This window comes from Prenolepis imparis, unplaced genomic scaffold (genome assembly GCF_030444845.1).
Source record: "Prenolepis imparis isolate NDT839.2.m4 unplaced genomic scaffold, iyPreImpa1.0 SCAF_7, whole genome shotgun sequence".
NCBI classification, from domain to species: Eukaryota; Metazoa; Arthropoda; class Insecta; order Hymenoptera; family Formicidae; genus Prenolepis; species Prenolepis imparis.
Genome location: NW_028141165.1, coordinates 15,270,032 through 15,285,622, shown reverse-complemented (window position 1 = coordinate 15,285,622; position 15,591 = coordinate 15,270,032). Strand labels below are relative to the sequence as shown.

Below are 15,591 nucleotides of genomic sequence, written 5' to 3'. Positions count from 1 at the left end.
CCTTTTTTTAAAAAGGTAAGTTTTTTTAATGATATATATAACAATTTTTTCTTTTTTAGAAAATAATATTTTACTTTCTAAACGTTACCACAAGTATCGGCAAGTTTATCGTTTGTGTAATTAAAATGTAAAACCTAATATACTAGAATACTATACATATACGTACAAGCGTATGATTAGAGACCAAAAGGGACACGTTATTGTTGCGAGTGTTCAAAAGGGTAAGAGAACCATCATCAGCTTGATAGACAAACTTTTCGTGGGATATCCAGGTCGGTGGTAACCTGTGTGGTGTCAGGTCATCACGAAGGCACTCGTCCAACGTAAGACGCCTGCCGCTCCAATACAAGAGCTCATCAACGTACCTGTAATTTTAGTAATGAATAATTATCCGTCTCAAATTGTTAAACAAAAAGTCATTGTTGTAACTTTGTGACTCGATATTGAGGCTATTATCATGAATAAGATAGAAGGTAAAACTTTATACAAAGCTGCAACAAATAATAATAAAAAAGAATAATAATGTGTGTGTGTGTGTGTGTGTGAGAGAGAAAAAAATTGAAAAATATTATTTTAAAAATTATTATGAGAAAAAAAATTGTCTCTTTATACTTTGCTACAAATGTACATCCTACATAGGATGATAAATTTAATTCACTTTGTGTTAGAAACATTATAATGAAACTATAAAAACTTTTTCTAATTAATTTTAGAACAAACAAAACTTTATATATATATATATATATATATATATATATATATATACGTATATTCAATTATGAGCAAAATTATAAAATTATTGTAATTTAAATTTTGTATATATTGACAAAAACCACAACAAAATAATAAAAAATATGAAATGAAAATCTTGTAATTGTCAAAACAAACTTATTAGTAAAGTATTTATTTATATTAATTATTTACAATAAACTGATTAAATTATCTTGCTAACTGTAATAAATAGTTTCCTAAAACTGTACATTAACAATACATTGTACCGTATAGTACGGAAAAAATATATTAAAGTCTTATAATTTGTTACGTATATATTGTTTGACTCGTTTAAAAGAAAAATAGCGCATAATAGGTGTACGAAAATTAAAATATAAAAGAAAGAGAAGAAAATATAAACTCACCCGAGAAGATAAATTGCCGTGACGATGCCAGCGATAACGAAGCCGATGACCAGGAGTGAGAAAATTATGCTCCGCCAATTGTGACCGCCTTCCCCATACGTTAAATCCTGTGGAAGAAGACATCTTCCTACGTAATTATCAGTCTATTGATGAGATCGATCAATGAGTTATAGTGCAGAAGCATACTAGAGGCATGCAGGTCACGAATACGAGAGAGGACTTTAGAGAATAATTAGGAAGATTTAACACATCGATGAGAGAGAGAGACAGAGAGAGAAAGACGAGCGATCAAGATCAGAAGACTCTACATCTATAATATCTTCATACACTGTTGCGTTTAATGTAACGAACTATATACTAGAATCAAGATATATGTATTTGTACACATACACACATATAAATGTTGTACAATATATACATATTCTCTGTATGCTTATAGGATGTTGTGTGTATAATATTATATTTTGTACAGTTTATTATCGTAAATTACATTAGTTTATAGACAAAAATTATTTTAAACCGGACAAAGTGTTTCTTAAACATTTTTGATGCTGAAAGCGATGCGGCAAACCAAATTTCACTAGCACGTCAGATTTCCAAAATAATTGAGGTTTAATGTGCATGTAAAAAATGGCTTTTTTGTGATATTTGAGATTTTTTTGTGAAAAAAGTTAACGTTATCTAGAAATTCTGATCAGATGCCATGAATGTATTGTTCATCTCCTATAAAATGCATTTTTTAATTTTAATATCTTATATTTTAGTTATGTTAGGAAGGATTTAAATATAGAGTCTTGCTGAGATAGCAAGTGTTTCACCTATGATGATGAAATCAAATAATTATATTCATAATTTGTAGTTTAAGGCTATTGATACACATACACAGTGTAACTTATCGTGATAAATTCTAAATATATATTTACATATACATATATAGGGTGTCTCATTTTAATTGCCTGACTTTTGATTAGAATTTCAAAATAACGTTTTAAAAATTTAAATATCTTAAAAAAGTCTTTTTTTGTATATTAAACCTCAATTATTTTGGAAACGTGATGAAAATCGACTTGCGGCATTGTTTTCAGCATCCAAAAATCTATAAGAAGCACCTTGTATGATTCCAAATAATGACAAAAAAAAATTTTTTTGTAAACTATAGTGCTGTTATTTATGATCGTAAATTATATTTATGTAATTTCAGGAAAAATGTGTATATTGACGCTTTTTTTGTTTTTGCTCGTCATATATCACAATATGCATTTTTTGGTCATAAAGTTGAATCGTTGTGTTGTATAGCTTTTTCGTTAATTAGCACCGGCAGCAACTACATGGAAGTATGTCGGATACACGTAATGCTTCTTGCTCTAGATTCAATGTATTACGGACCTCGCAAGAAACACGTCAAAGTTCTCTAGTAGCCGCGGTTTGGCTAAAATTCAAGGAAATTTTTTCCATCGCCGACGAAATTTTGTGTCTTTATCGCGTGGATCGCAATTTCCGGAATGGAAATCGACTCATCTGTTTTCATCTATGGCACAGATATGTTTCGTATCGACGAAAATTTCTTTTGAGAAAATTATTTATTCAATCAAACTTTTATATTGTTCGCAAAATTTGCCCGGAATTTTATCAGATTGTAAGAAATATCGCAAATAATAACGATTTTAAGTGACTTATATGCTTTGCGACAAATTTGCTGATATAATCCCGGTGTACAATTTATTTTCATGCATTTACTCCATGTCAACATTCCGCTTATGAATATCGGCAATGAAAATATGTATTTTGTCCGCAGCTTATTGTCAAATTCCCCTTGTAAATCAATTAAAAAATTTATGCGGTACGGTTATTTATTCAGCTCGAAATTGTCCTTGAGGACCAGCGAAATACTGTGTTCTCGACGTTACAAGAACAGACTTTATTCTCGTAGATTGTAAAAACGCTTTTGGGGTCGCGAAGTTCGATCGCGCCGCCGCGCCGTTCAGAATATCGCGGTTTTTGTTCACTTTCATGAAATACGTCACCGACTACGTTATGCATATTGCATACGAGTGCACCTGCACAGTCGCTCTCTTGTCCACCGGTTATCGGGCCGGATAACACGCGTGCGAGCCATGTAAATGAGAATTGCGCGCCAGATTTCGTATTACGTGAGCTGTATAATGCACGCATCGTTGTATATCTCACCTATCAGAATAGTCCTGAGTGTGTGTTTCAGAGCAAACTCGCTTTAGACAAACATGAAGGATCATTTGTTGATATTCGTCGATGAGACTATATTCACTTTCGATCTACCAAATATGACGTTTCGAAAGAAAACAAAAAATGATGCTTTGAGATGCTTGAATATTTTATTAAATAACACTTTATTTATTATATTTTATTAAATAACACTGGTTTACAAAAAAAATAATTTTTTATCATTATTTTAAATCAGACAAGGTGTTTCTTATAGATTTTTGGATGCTGAAAACGATGCCGCAAGCCAATTTTCACCAGCACGTCAGATTTCCAAAATAATTAAGGTCTAATATGCAAAAAATAGCATTTGAAATTTTCTTTTGTGAAAAGAGTTAATGTTGTCTAGAAATTCTGATCAGATATCACGAATGTATTATTCATCCCTTATGAAATGCATTTTTTTTTTATTTCGATATCTTACTTTTTGGTCAAGTTAGGAAGGATTTAAATATAGAGTTTTGCTGAGATAGCAAATATTCCGTCTATGATGATGAAATCATATAATTATATTCATAATTTGTAGTTTAGGGTTACGAATACACATATACAGTGTAACTTATCGTGATAGATTCCACTAAATGTATATTTATATATACGGTGTCTTATTTTAATTGCCTACCTTGAATTTTTCGAAACAAATGCATTTTCGAAAAAACGTTTCAAACAAAAGTTGTATGATTTAAAGGGGGATAAATAATGGTATAAGCAATTTTGGAAAAATTTTTTTCCAAAAAACCTTTTTTCCTCAAGAGCATCTCCATATGAGAAATAGTTCACAGCTTTAATCTTTCATAACATGGCTAAAAAGTAAGATATTGAAATAAAAAAAATACATTTTATAGGGGACGAACAATACATTCATGATATTTAATTAGCAAAAAGTCATTTTACATATAAGACAATTATTTTGGAAATTTGATGTGCTAGTGAAATTTGATTTACGGCATCGTTTTCAGCACCAAAAAATCTATAAAAAAACACTTTGTCTGGTTTAAAATAATGTTTAGCTGTAAACTAATGTAATTAAATCATGTTGAAATATTTTTATCTAATTGAAAATTCAGCAGTTTAATCGTAATTTAAAAATTAGCAGCTTTATATATTGAGCATATTATATAAAAAATGTAAATGTTTCTACATTTGTACATATATATATATATATATATATATATATATATATATTGCAACATAGTAAAATAATGATAGTCGACATTATACATTCTACCGATCGATAGCATCACGTGTCAGAAAATATTTTTGATTGTCTCAACGACGAAGCAAGGAATTTTCAGTCTGAAATATACAGTTTAAAATGATCTCTCAAAATATAATATAATCCCCCGGCCTTCTCTCGGATATCATCGATAATGACTTCACTCCATACAACTGAATAAACGATGGATCGTTGGATTGGCTGTCATTATGCTACGGTAATCGTTTTTGGACGAGCTGTTTATCTCCGGATAAATAATTGTCGATCTCTTGTGTTCGAATAATTCGCCACTTGACAAATATCTTCGAGATACGACTCATTCTTTCTTTCTGTTCTGTTCGATCGATCGATATGTCGCTGCTTTGCATTCAAAATGCACAGCGGTGTGCACGCGAGTTATATAGAGTGACTATAAATTCGCCTCGAAACATTAGACTTCGCGAGCTGATATCTACATTGCGTATAATCTTGCACGACGTACACATTATTTTACGAAGATTCGCGCCACTTCATACAATAAACTACAATAATGCAGCAAAGATATGCATTTAATTTTTATGACATGTGCATTATATGATCTTCGTACGAATTAAATATTATATTTCGTAGTTGCACTAAAATCAAAGAATTAGTATAAATAGCTTATTATGTATGCTGTCCTAAAAGTCTGGAAACCGTTGAATATTTTGTAAACAATACATTTTCAGAAAATAATATTTCAGACGATAGTTGTAGGGTTTAAATAGGTCTATATATATATTAGCCGTATCAGTTTAACCTTGGATGACGTTTTTTCAAGGTCATTTCAAGGTTAATTCGATTTTTTTATTGCAACTACTTTAAGTGTTGTAAATAGATTCCTTGTAACATTTTCTGTTATAAAGAGTTAAAAGGGTAAAATAACCAAAAATTGAACGGTTTTTACGAGATATTTTATATCTTATTGTTAGTCATACATATTTTTTTTATATAAAATACAAAATATCTTGTAAAATATTTAGTTTTCGATAATCTTACCTTAATACTTTTATGTATAGAATAATTAGACGAGTCGATTAATATAAAGAAAACGCATAGTTGTTTTTAAGAAAAAGTATGTAAAACTGCATGTTGCCAATCTAATTGTTCTATATGCATAAAAGTATTAAGGTGAGATTGTCAAAAACTAAATATTTTACGAGATATTTTGTATTTTATATCAAATATGTCAGATTAAGATATAAAATATCTCGTAAAAACCGTTCAATTTTTGGCTATTTTACTCTTATAATTTTTTATGTAGAATATTACAAGGAATCTATATGAAATATACTTATAGGGTAGTTTCATTTTAAAAAGTCGAGTTAACCTTAAAAACGGCACTCAAAGTCAAATTAATAAGGCTAATAAATAGATCTTTTTAAACCCTACAACTTTTACAACTTTTCTGAAACATTATTTTCTAAAATGCATTCTTTACAAAATATTCAATCATTTCCAGACTTTTGGGACATCCTGTATAGTAATGATTTTTTGTTAGAGATTTCGTATATACAAGGTGCAATATTAACCCTCAAATATTTTTGTTTATATAAAAAAACACTTAAAATGTTTTTTTCATTTCTCTTAGTTTCATATATCTCTACAATGTATCTCTCTCATCTTTTAATATATTATTTTTATAAATAAATATATCTATAAACAGATTTAAAAGAATATTTTATTTGCTTGTCTAAAAAAGAAATTGAAATAAAAAGATTTTAGCTATCCATTGTTATCCATCTAATCTTTTCCTATGTATTGTGGACACTCTACATCCCTTGTAGAGTGTATTATATTACAGAAGAATGAAAAATATCAGATAACAGATGCGCGCGCGTGGCATCGCGTAAATACATCTGTGAATTGTGCAATGTTATACACGAAGGGATAAAGCTATATATACATTATATTGGAATAAAATTTCTATTATATAAATAATAAACTATTATGTGCATGCACAATTATTGTGTTATCGGTATAATATGCCTTTGTTGCGATGAGAATTAGTACACTCGAGATAGTTTGTTAGGGACAAAATGTGTATTCGCTTATGCATATCGAATATGACTATAGGCAAACTGAATACAACTGGAATTAATTCAAAGGAAATATCTATGGAACGATCCAAGCGGTGGTGGTAACTTGACATGACGATTTTCGCCTGTTCTCTCCACTACCGTGGTTGTTGTGTGTAGTGAACTGAAACGGTACGATAAATAAGGTTGTCACATACGGATGCATCGAAATGGTTCATTCATCGCTGCACGTGTTCGCGGTTTTCACAATATTTTCAATTATGTTTGTTACTTTGTTCGTAATTTTATGTAACACGAGAAACATGTACAGATCTTCTTTTGTCATATACAGGGTGTAACTGAACAAATGTACACGGAGCACACCATCAAATTCTCTGGTCAATTTGGAGACGATTTTTCCTCAGTGAAAATGTCGAGGCACCAATAATTTTCAAGTTATCAATGATTAAAAAAGAAGAGTTTCTCACAAACTAAACTTTGTAAGAGTTAAAATATTAATAAAATTACTTTCTTCAGTTAATTTCAGATAGAGTTTCCTTTAATAGAATTTTAATTTTAGACTTAGTTACAAAGATACAAGATGGCAAAAATTGGGAACATGCAAAAAATAATGACTTCCTTCAACCACCCTGTATATAAAATTTTAATAACAGAATTTTTTAATGTTTTTACCGTAACGTTTTTGTATCCATAAAGTAAAATATTTATATACATAAGTGTATATAGTATCATTGTCGACGTGATCAAACAATAATGTTTGCTCCTTTCTTCTGGCAATAAGCTGTCAATGGCAATAACGAAATTTCTACAGTCTCCATAGTTGCCGATGAGATCAAATGGCGCAAATTCCTTCGGGCCTTTTCAATATTCGTCGAGAAATCTGTATGAACACGGTTTACGTTTTGTGAACCAAGGCGTCTCTTGAAAATTTAATATGTCCCGACGCGATTTTATCGTTACGTATTCGCTGCTTTGTCATCGGATAGCTAGGTAGGTACATATAGACATGGAATGCGATCGTTATTACTGTTACAGCTTCGATAATGCCACACGATACCATCGTTGGTTACCATTTCGCGACGACGTTTCAAATAAAGCCGTGCAATTTCATATAATTTGTACAATTGGGACAATGTACAATTTGGACGAGGTATCATTAACATTTGACGATTAACAGTTCGTATATATAGCTACGAGCGTGTCGTTAATAATCGAGATAAGTTGAAAATTTCGTGGCTAGCATTTGGCGCGTAACAATGCAGTTATTACGAGATGTAAAAGTAGAGATCATAAAAGTGAGAAAATTGGGCTATGGCACATCGCAAAAAGCTCTAGTGCCAGATATCACGTCGTTTCTATGTATATATACGGCAAAAGTTTTCAGCATTTTTATTTCATCAATTCTGTTCTGTTGAAGATATATTCTTGAAAACATATATACTTTTAAACATGTCCTATAAATTTGATAACGTGAAAGTTAAGATAATGCAAATCTTGTGTTTATGTTAGAATTGCTTACAAGATATGCTTCGATTACACGAAAATAAATAACACAATTGTAATGATAGGGAAAATTGCACGACGTTGCACGGGGCAATAATTATCTGGCTGAGTGAAGCTTGTGAGTTTTAAAAGTGATGAATTGGTTGCTTATCTTCCGAGAGATTAGTGTTAGCCTTCATGACTTCTTCTCGCTTTGCCGCTTGTTGTAAGGACAAAATCCATTGATTTTGCCACTATTGTTGTTCCTTTGAACTCACGGCAACACAAATTATCGCGTTTCACTCGACACTAATAATTAATTCATCCGTTGAGGAGACACCAGATGCGCTGGCCAGACTGCTGAGCGCGTTTCTGCCAAGTATTTGTAGCCTATTGCCGCCCACATTTCGACTCTCCTTCTCTCTGTATGTATATCCTTCCTCTATATCTATATAAGCATACGTATATGTATATATATTTAAAATAGTAAACAGTCGCGCGCGCGCGTACTCATATGCACATGCGTCATTGCACCACGTGTCGAAATATCAGCGGCTGATCAGCGACGACTGGTGCTACTCAACGATCGATCCGCGTTTCGCGAGAGGAAACGATCGATAACACAATAACGCGCAATGTCAATCGGCGAACGTAATAATTCCTGCGGATCGATGGCTCGCTTATGCGAGCTTCATTTATGCCCGACAATTTGTCCGTTCTCCGGGACTACCAGCGTTCGACTAATCGTATATGAGATTTTTTTTGGAAAGCAGGAGGAGACGTCTCTCTCTGTCATTTCGCTCTCTTTGCCTCGCTCGGACGGAGGAAGTTCAAATAGAGGTGACATATAAGCGAGGCTCTGCCCCACCTTCTATCTATCCCTCTCGGGGTCACGAGATCAGTCGTGCAAAAGGGCCGATAATCGAGCGTAAACAAGCCACGTCGTTCAATTTTAGAGCAGCAAAATTCTTTAGTTTTCCCGATAGTTTATACAATGCCGCGATACGAGATTGGAAGACTAGCGCGAGAACGACGAAGATGTATTTGAAAAATTGTCAAATGTGTCTGTAGGACGGGGACGTTAATTCTAAATGCATGTACAATACTTGGTTGGAAATAATTTCGCGAAAGTTTCGACGCAATGACAAATGGGACAAAGCGGTTTTAGATGTGACCGCAGTCTGAGAAACGGCAGCAACTACGAACGGAAGTCAAACTGAGGGTTTCTCTACATGTTGGCCGCGATACAATAACGGATCCAACAGGAAGTAGTGTGCGCGCTAAACTTACGAAACTGCAGCCAGTTTCAACGCAGTGGTTTTCCTCGGAAGTGTAATGGTTTTCCAGCAAGTGCGTCCGTTCAAATTAAAGCGACGCCGGGCGTATTTTAACCGTTAAATATTTCAGGAAAACTCGTTTTCACGTCTATCTTGGAGAATTTACATTTATATCCTTCCTTTGGAATAGCGATGCGCGCATTATAATATACGCGGAATGTCACACGGTATTAGGTAGTTAAGGTACACTGCAGAAATACGATGAATACCGCCATTGATTGCAAAATGTTTCGGCATGTTGAACAAAGTGTCTTTAATCGAGAGACCCGTGTAACGTTTAACTTTAGTCACACATTTGTTGAAAATTTATTGAAAGTCCCTGTGACACTCCGAGAGCCAATATCACACCCGAGCAGATAGCGGCGGTCACCAAAACGACCGAATAAAATGGCATTGCTGGCATTTTGCGGCAACGGCTTCGCTAAGAGTTTGCTAGGTACGTTTTCCTTTGTAGTATATGTGTATGTGTCGGCGTATACAGGGTGTCTCAAAACTCATAATTAATCTTCCAGGGGCAGATTCCTGAGATCATTTGGAGACGATTTTTCCTCAGCGAAAATGTCGAAAGAGACCATCACTTTTTTCATGTTCCCAATTTTTGCCATCATGTATCTTTGTAACTAAGCCTTAAATTAAAATTCTATTAAAAGAAACTTTACTTGAAATTAATTGAAGAATGTGGTTTTGTTAATATTTTATTTCTAGAAGACTTAGTTTACGAAAAACCCTTTATATATATTTTTTTTAATCGCATATTATAACTCGAAAATTATTGGTGCCTCGACATTTTCGCTGAGGAAAAATCGTCTCCAAATGATCCCAAGAATCTGCCCCTGAAAGGTCAATTATAAGTTTTGGGGCACCCTGTATACGCGTGCTCGTGCATATCGAAAGGGTAAAATATAGCCGTTGCCTTCATTCTCCATATTTCTCACTCGTTAGCTAGCAGATCCGTGCCACGTGTTATCAGGTAATCCGATAATCAAATTACTCTATGTTTGTGTATGTCGTTAACTAACAGGAGAGTTTCCCGATTCTGTCGTCGGAATCCCTCTGTCTCTCTGTTGCCATGTGTGCTTCTTGTTCTCGTCAGTTCTGCCTTCCTATTTTTCGCTGCCTGACACGGCGAATGATAAATTTGTTTACACTTGTAGGTATCTGTTGGACTCCACGAAAATCGCATATAAAACGAGAGACAGACCGATCGATTGCTCGATGTATAGGTTTTTGTTAAAAAATTGTTGAAAAATCACAAGAATTAAAGTTTTGTTATTGATCGTATTGGTTACATTATCGATTATAAATTGATTTTTTGTTTTGTTTCTGATTAAGAATAAGTAAACAATGTTGGAATGTAAACAGACAATGTTGGAGACGTAAAATCCTCCAATATTCATAACCATGGTATCACGACTCTTCTGACAAGAAGATACGACTAAGAAGAAGAAGAAGAAAGAATAAGTAAAACGCGAAAGCACTTTCGATATAAATGAAAGAGTGCTATAAATGCGATAAAAGCGGTTCCCGCATTTATATTTTGCTGCTTTAAACGAGCGGAAAGAGTCGTTTCGTGAAAATCGTCGGATCATCAACTTTGTTCAACTCTGAGAGAGAATGGGGGCCAGTTAATTTGAATATAATTAAACTATACATACTTGGCTGTTCTTCCAAATAGGGCACACCTCCGATGGGGTCCAATTTTTTCAGGTGACTTCAGGAGATCATATTAAAGTCAGCTATCAAGGTCTAAACCGTGGCTTTTTAATAATTCAAAAGTTATAAACAAAAATATCACTAAAAATTGTTAAAATCGTTAATAGATTTAAGAAAATCAACCCTTAATGATCTTGACTTTGACATATATGTATATTGCCAAGATTACTATTAATTTATCCATTTATTTATTCATTTATTTATGTTTAGTAAATCGAACATGTGTTTGCAACTTTGGACGCGAAGCAAGATTTCACATGTCCCCCGCAGGGGGGCGGAACCCACTGTGTCCGCGCATACACTTTCCACGCGAAGCGAGGTTCAACCCGAACCTATGTGTCTAGTTTTTTTATAGTGGAGCCCCCCACAGGGGGGCGGAACCCACTGTGTCCACGCATACACTTTTCCACGCGAAGCGAGGTTCTACATGGGTTTGCAACTTTCCATGCAAAGCGAGGCCATATATTGGAACTTCTATGCAGTACTGCGGACATGGGTTGGGTTGGGTTAGTTTTTAAGTAGGGTGGGGGTGCAGGGGGAGGGGCGGAGCCCCTGGCTCCTTATTGTCGTATCCATATACGATTCCACATGGGTTTGCAACTTTCCACGCAAAGCGAGGCCATATATTGGGACTTCTACGCAGTACTGTCAGCCTTTGTAGTTTTCTACGTATAACGGGACTACGTATCTGTGTTTGTACATACTTTTGAATTTTCCAGTATTTGATAAAATAAATTCAAAAAACGTCAATTTTTGACGATATTTTATGGTTTTCACCATGAAAATGAAAGTTGCGCCAATTTTCACTATCATATTCGTAATCAGCACGTCAAAATACGTAAGTATACGTAGTTTCAAAAAATTTCGTAAACAATGAGCGACGTCTAAAACTTTTTGAATGTTAGTCAGAACATAGTAATCTTGACAACATATGTCAAGGTCAAGATCATTGAGGCTTAATCTTCTTATATCGATTTTAATAATTTTTAGTGATATTTTTGTTTATAACTTTTGAATTATTGAAAAGCCACGGTTTAGATCTTGATAGCTGACTTTAATATGATCTCCTAAAGTCATCTGAAAAAATTGGACCCCATCGGAGGTGTGCCCCATTTGGAAGAACATCGGTGCTCATAAACCAGAACGAAAAAACCGTCTGACAGGCAAAGAAAGTGTTTTACGTAACAAGATTGTGCGTACTTCAAAGAGACACGTCTGCAAATTTTTCGCGGCTCCATAAACACAATTCACTCTGCACGAGGAAAAATGTGACTTATATAATATTATTCTCTTTTATGTAACCGCTCAATTAACGATAGCACACTTTACACTCACTCTGTTATTCCGAATGACTGAGTTTATGTGTGTTATTACATGCCATGTTTTTACATGCTCGAAGAAATGTTGATGTCAACTTAATGAGACTTATTTAAAGCCATTTATTTAAACGCTCGTCAAGGTGTTTCTTCACATTTCATCGTGGACAAATAACATACAAAATTGATGTCTTCTTTAATGTGGTCGTTCATTATTTAAAGTCGAAATATCGATCGATGGTCAAATATTGTATGAATACCGCAGAATAATTGTAAATTTGGCTCTCTTCTGTAGAAAGTTTTATCTCGACGATATATTTTTTCGACGAAAAGAATTTACAGAAATCTTGAAGCGTAAATATCCAATGTCTATTCGATCGTTATCTTGCTATCGCGCAATATTCATTATACCGAGTAATACCGCGCATAGTTTGGGCACGACGTAACTACGCTATTTGAACTATTATGCAGAGTGGTCGCTAATACAGCTATCGACGCTTAACGCGAGTAATTCAGCTACACCTGCGAGCACGTGCGCGAGGGGCTTAATCGCCGTATGGTTCTACATTCAAACCCTAGCATTATCGCCCATGGGACGATGTATGTACACGCGACATGTAACATACATTATTAACAGTTATTGGAATTCTATATCGAACGTTATCTTGAAGATTCTATAGAAATTTGTGATTATCAAACCAAATGCAACATACATATATTATACATATGTCCACGCTTAAACATCTCATTAAAATTTCTATATTAAAAAGACACATTGGCCCGTATTATGAGCTCGCATCTATCTCTAGATGTACCTCTAAAGTTAGAGGCGCTTCTAAAGTTAGAGGCGCAGATAAATGTACATCTAAAATCAATCATATATTTATCGCACATTTAGAGCTTACATCTATCTCTTAGATGTGTCTCTAAAGTTAGAGACGCAGATAAACTGACTTTAGTCATACATTCATCTGCGTCTCTCACTTTAGAGGCACGCATCTATCTCTTAGATGTGCCTCTAAAGTTAGAGGCGCAAATAAATGTACCCAAGGGCACATTTATCGAGAGTAGCATAAATGTGCTATAAATGTGGTACAAAATAGGTTTTTTAGGCGATTTTCTCTAGATGCGCCGCTAAATGTGCGCTCATAATATCGCCACATTTATCGTGACACGTTTAGAGACACATCTAGAGATAGATGTGCGCTCATAATATCGCCACATTTATCGTGACACGTTTAGAGACACATCTAGAGATAGATGTGCGCTCATAATATCGCCACATTTATCGTGACACGTTTAGAGACACATCTAGAGATAGATGTGCGCTCATAATATCGCCACATTTATCGTGGTACATTTAAAGGTACAACTAGAGATAGATGTGAGCTCATAATACGGGCCTCTCTAACTTTAGAGACACCTCTAGCTTTAGAGGTACATCTAGAGATAAATGTGAGCTCATAATACGGGCCATTATATTTATAAATAAAACTATCATATGTAATAAAGCTACTTGGATGTGTAAAGAACCTGTTGGATTTGACACTCGATGCATTCACACACACAATTCCACATTACATTAGATACTATACTAAACAGTATAATACACCGATTATTTACTAATTTACAGGCAAAAATTATTTTAAAACAGACAAAGTGTTTCTTATAGACTTTTGGGTATTGAACACGATGCTGCAAATCAAATTTCACTAGCACGTCAGATTTCCAAAATAATTGAGGTTTAATGTGTAAAAAATGGTATTTTTTGTGATATTTAAGATTTTTATTTTATAAAAAAGATTAACATTATCTGGAAAATCTAATCAAATATCATATATTGTTCATCCTCTATAAAGTGCATTTTTTAATTTCAATATTTTATTTTTAGTCATATTATAAAATTATAAAAGATTAAAGCTACTAAACTACTTCTCACATGAAGATGCTTCTGAGAAAAAAAGGTTTTTGAAAAAAAATTATTTTTTCTAAAATTGATTTTACCATTATTTGTCCCCCTTTAGATCATACAACTTTTGTTTGGAACATTTTTTGGAAAATGCATTTGTTTCAAAAAATTCAAGATGGGCAATTAAAATGAGACACCCTATATATAAATATACATTTAGTGAAATCTATCACGATAAGTTACGCTGTGTATCGATAGCTTTAAACTACAAATTATGAGTATAATTATGACTTCATCATCAGGCGGAGTATTTGCTATCTCAGCAAAACTCTGTATTTAAATCCTTCCTAACATGACTAAAAAGTAAGATATCGAAATAAAAAAAATGCATTTTATAGGGGATAAACAATACATTCATGACATCTGATCAGAATTTCCAGATAATATTAACCTTTTTCTCAAAAAAATTTCAAATATCGCAAAAAAACCATTTTTTGCATATTAAATCTAAATTATTTTGAAAACCTGACGTACTGATGAAAATTGGCTTGCAGCATCGTTTTCAGCATCCAAAACTTTATAAGAAACACTTTGTCTAGTTTAAAATAATAAAAACAATTTTTTTTGTAAACTAGTATTATTAACATCAACATTCAATTGTTATGTAGCATGAGAGATAATATTAATCCGAAATATTAACATTCATAGTACGGGATATTAATTTCTTTTTTTTTTCTATTATAATTATCTGTAACCCTTTATCTTTAAATGTTCGTAAATTAATAACCGGTACTGCACTAGAATGCGATATCGACTTTCATCAAACATACACCCATCCACATGCATTTAAACCTGATCGTATATGTAACCCACAAGAGAAATACTCGACGATTGGGAGAGGGACCACTTATTGAGCCGGTTGAGCGATTTACCTCTTTTACCTGGGCTGATTTTGAACGGGGATCGGCGACCTGGACGGTCTCATCGGGAGGCAGCCGCCAGGAGTTTCTCTCGACGTTAACGCTGGCGTTCATAGCGGCCTCCTCCTCCGCCTCCCGTATCCTTCGTCGTTCTCAGCCACTTCGTCTTCGCGCGATCGCTTCCCCAAGGTCCCCGGGGTAACCCCCGGGCTACTCCTGGGGCCGAGGTTTTATTACACCAATCCACAGTTCTTCACCTAAAAAAAA

At 34.0% G+C, this 15,591-nt stretch overlaps 1 protein-coding gene across 6 annotated transcripts in view; it reads right to left on the bottom strand.

Moving 5' to 3' along the window:
- The window catches only part of LOC145938062 (inactive dipeptidyl peptidase 10), a 98,496-nt gene that overhangs the window by 12,641 nt on the left and 70,264 nt on the right, over positions 1 to 15,591 (bottom strand). For 3 of the 6 annotated variants that reach the window (XM_083041404.1, XM_083041403.1, XM_083041408.1), the window contains exons 2-4: positions 15,337 to 15,581; positions 1,137 to 1,243; positions 167 to 365 (exon numbers count right to left, since the gene is read on the bottom strand). In XM_083041404.1, the coding sequence (XP_082897530.1) occupies positions 167 to 365; positions 1,137 to 1,243; positions 15,337 to 15,438 (408 nt within the window). In that variant the 5' untranslated portion in view covers positions 15,439 to 15,581. Of the gene's footprint in view, positions 1 to 166; positions 366 to 1,136; positions 1,246 to 7,319; positions 9,077 to 15,336; positions 15,582 to 15,591 lie in introns of those variants that run through there. The other 3 variants (XM_083041405.1, XM_083041406.1, XM_083041407.1) reach the window with 3 other exon arrangements.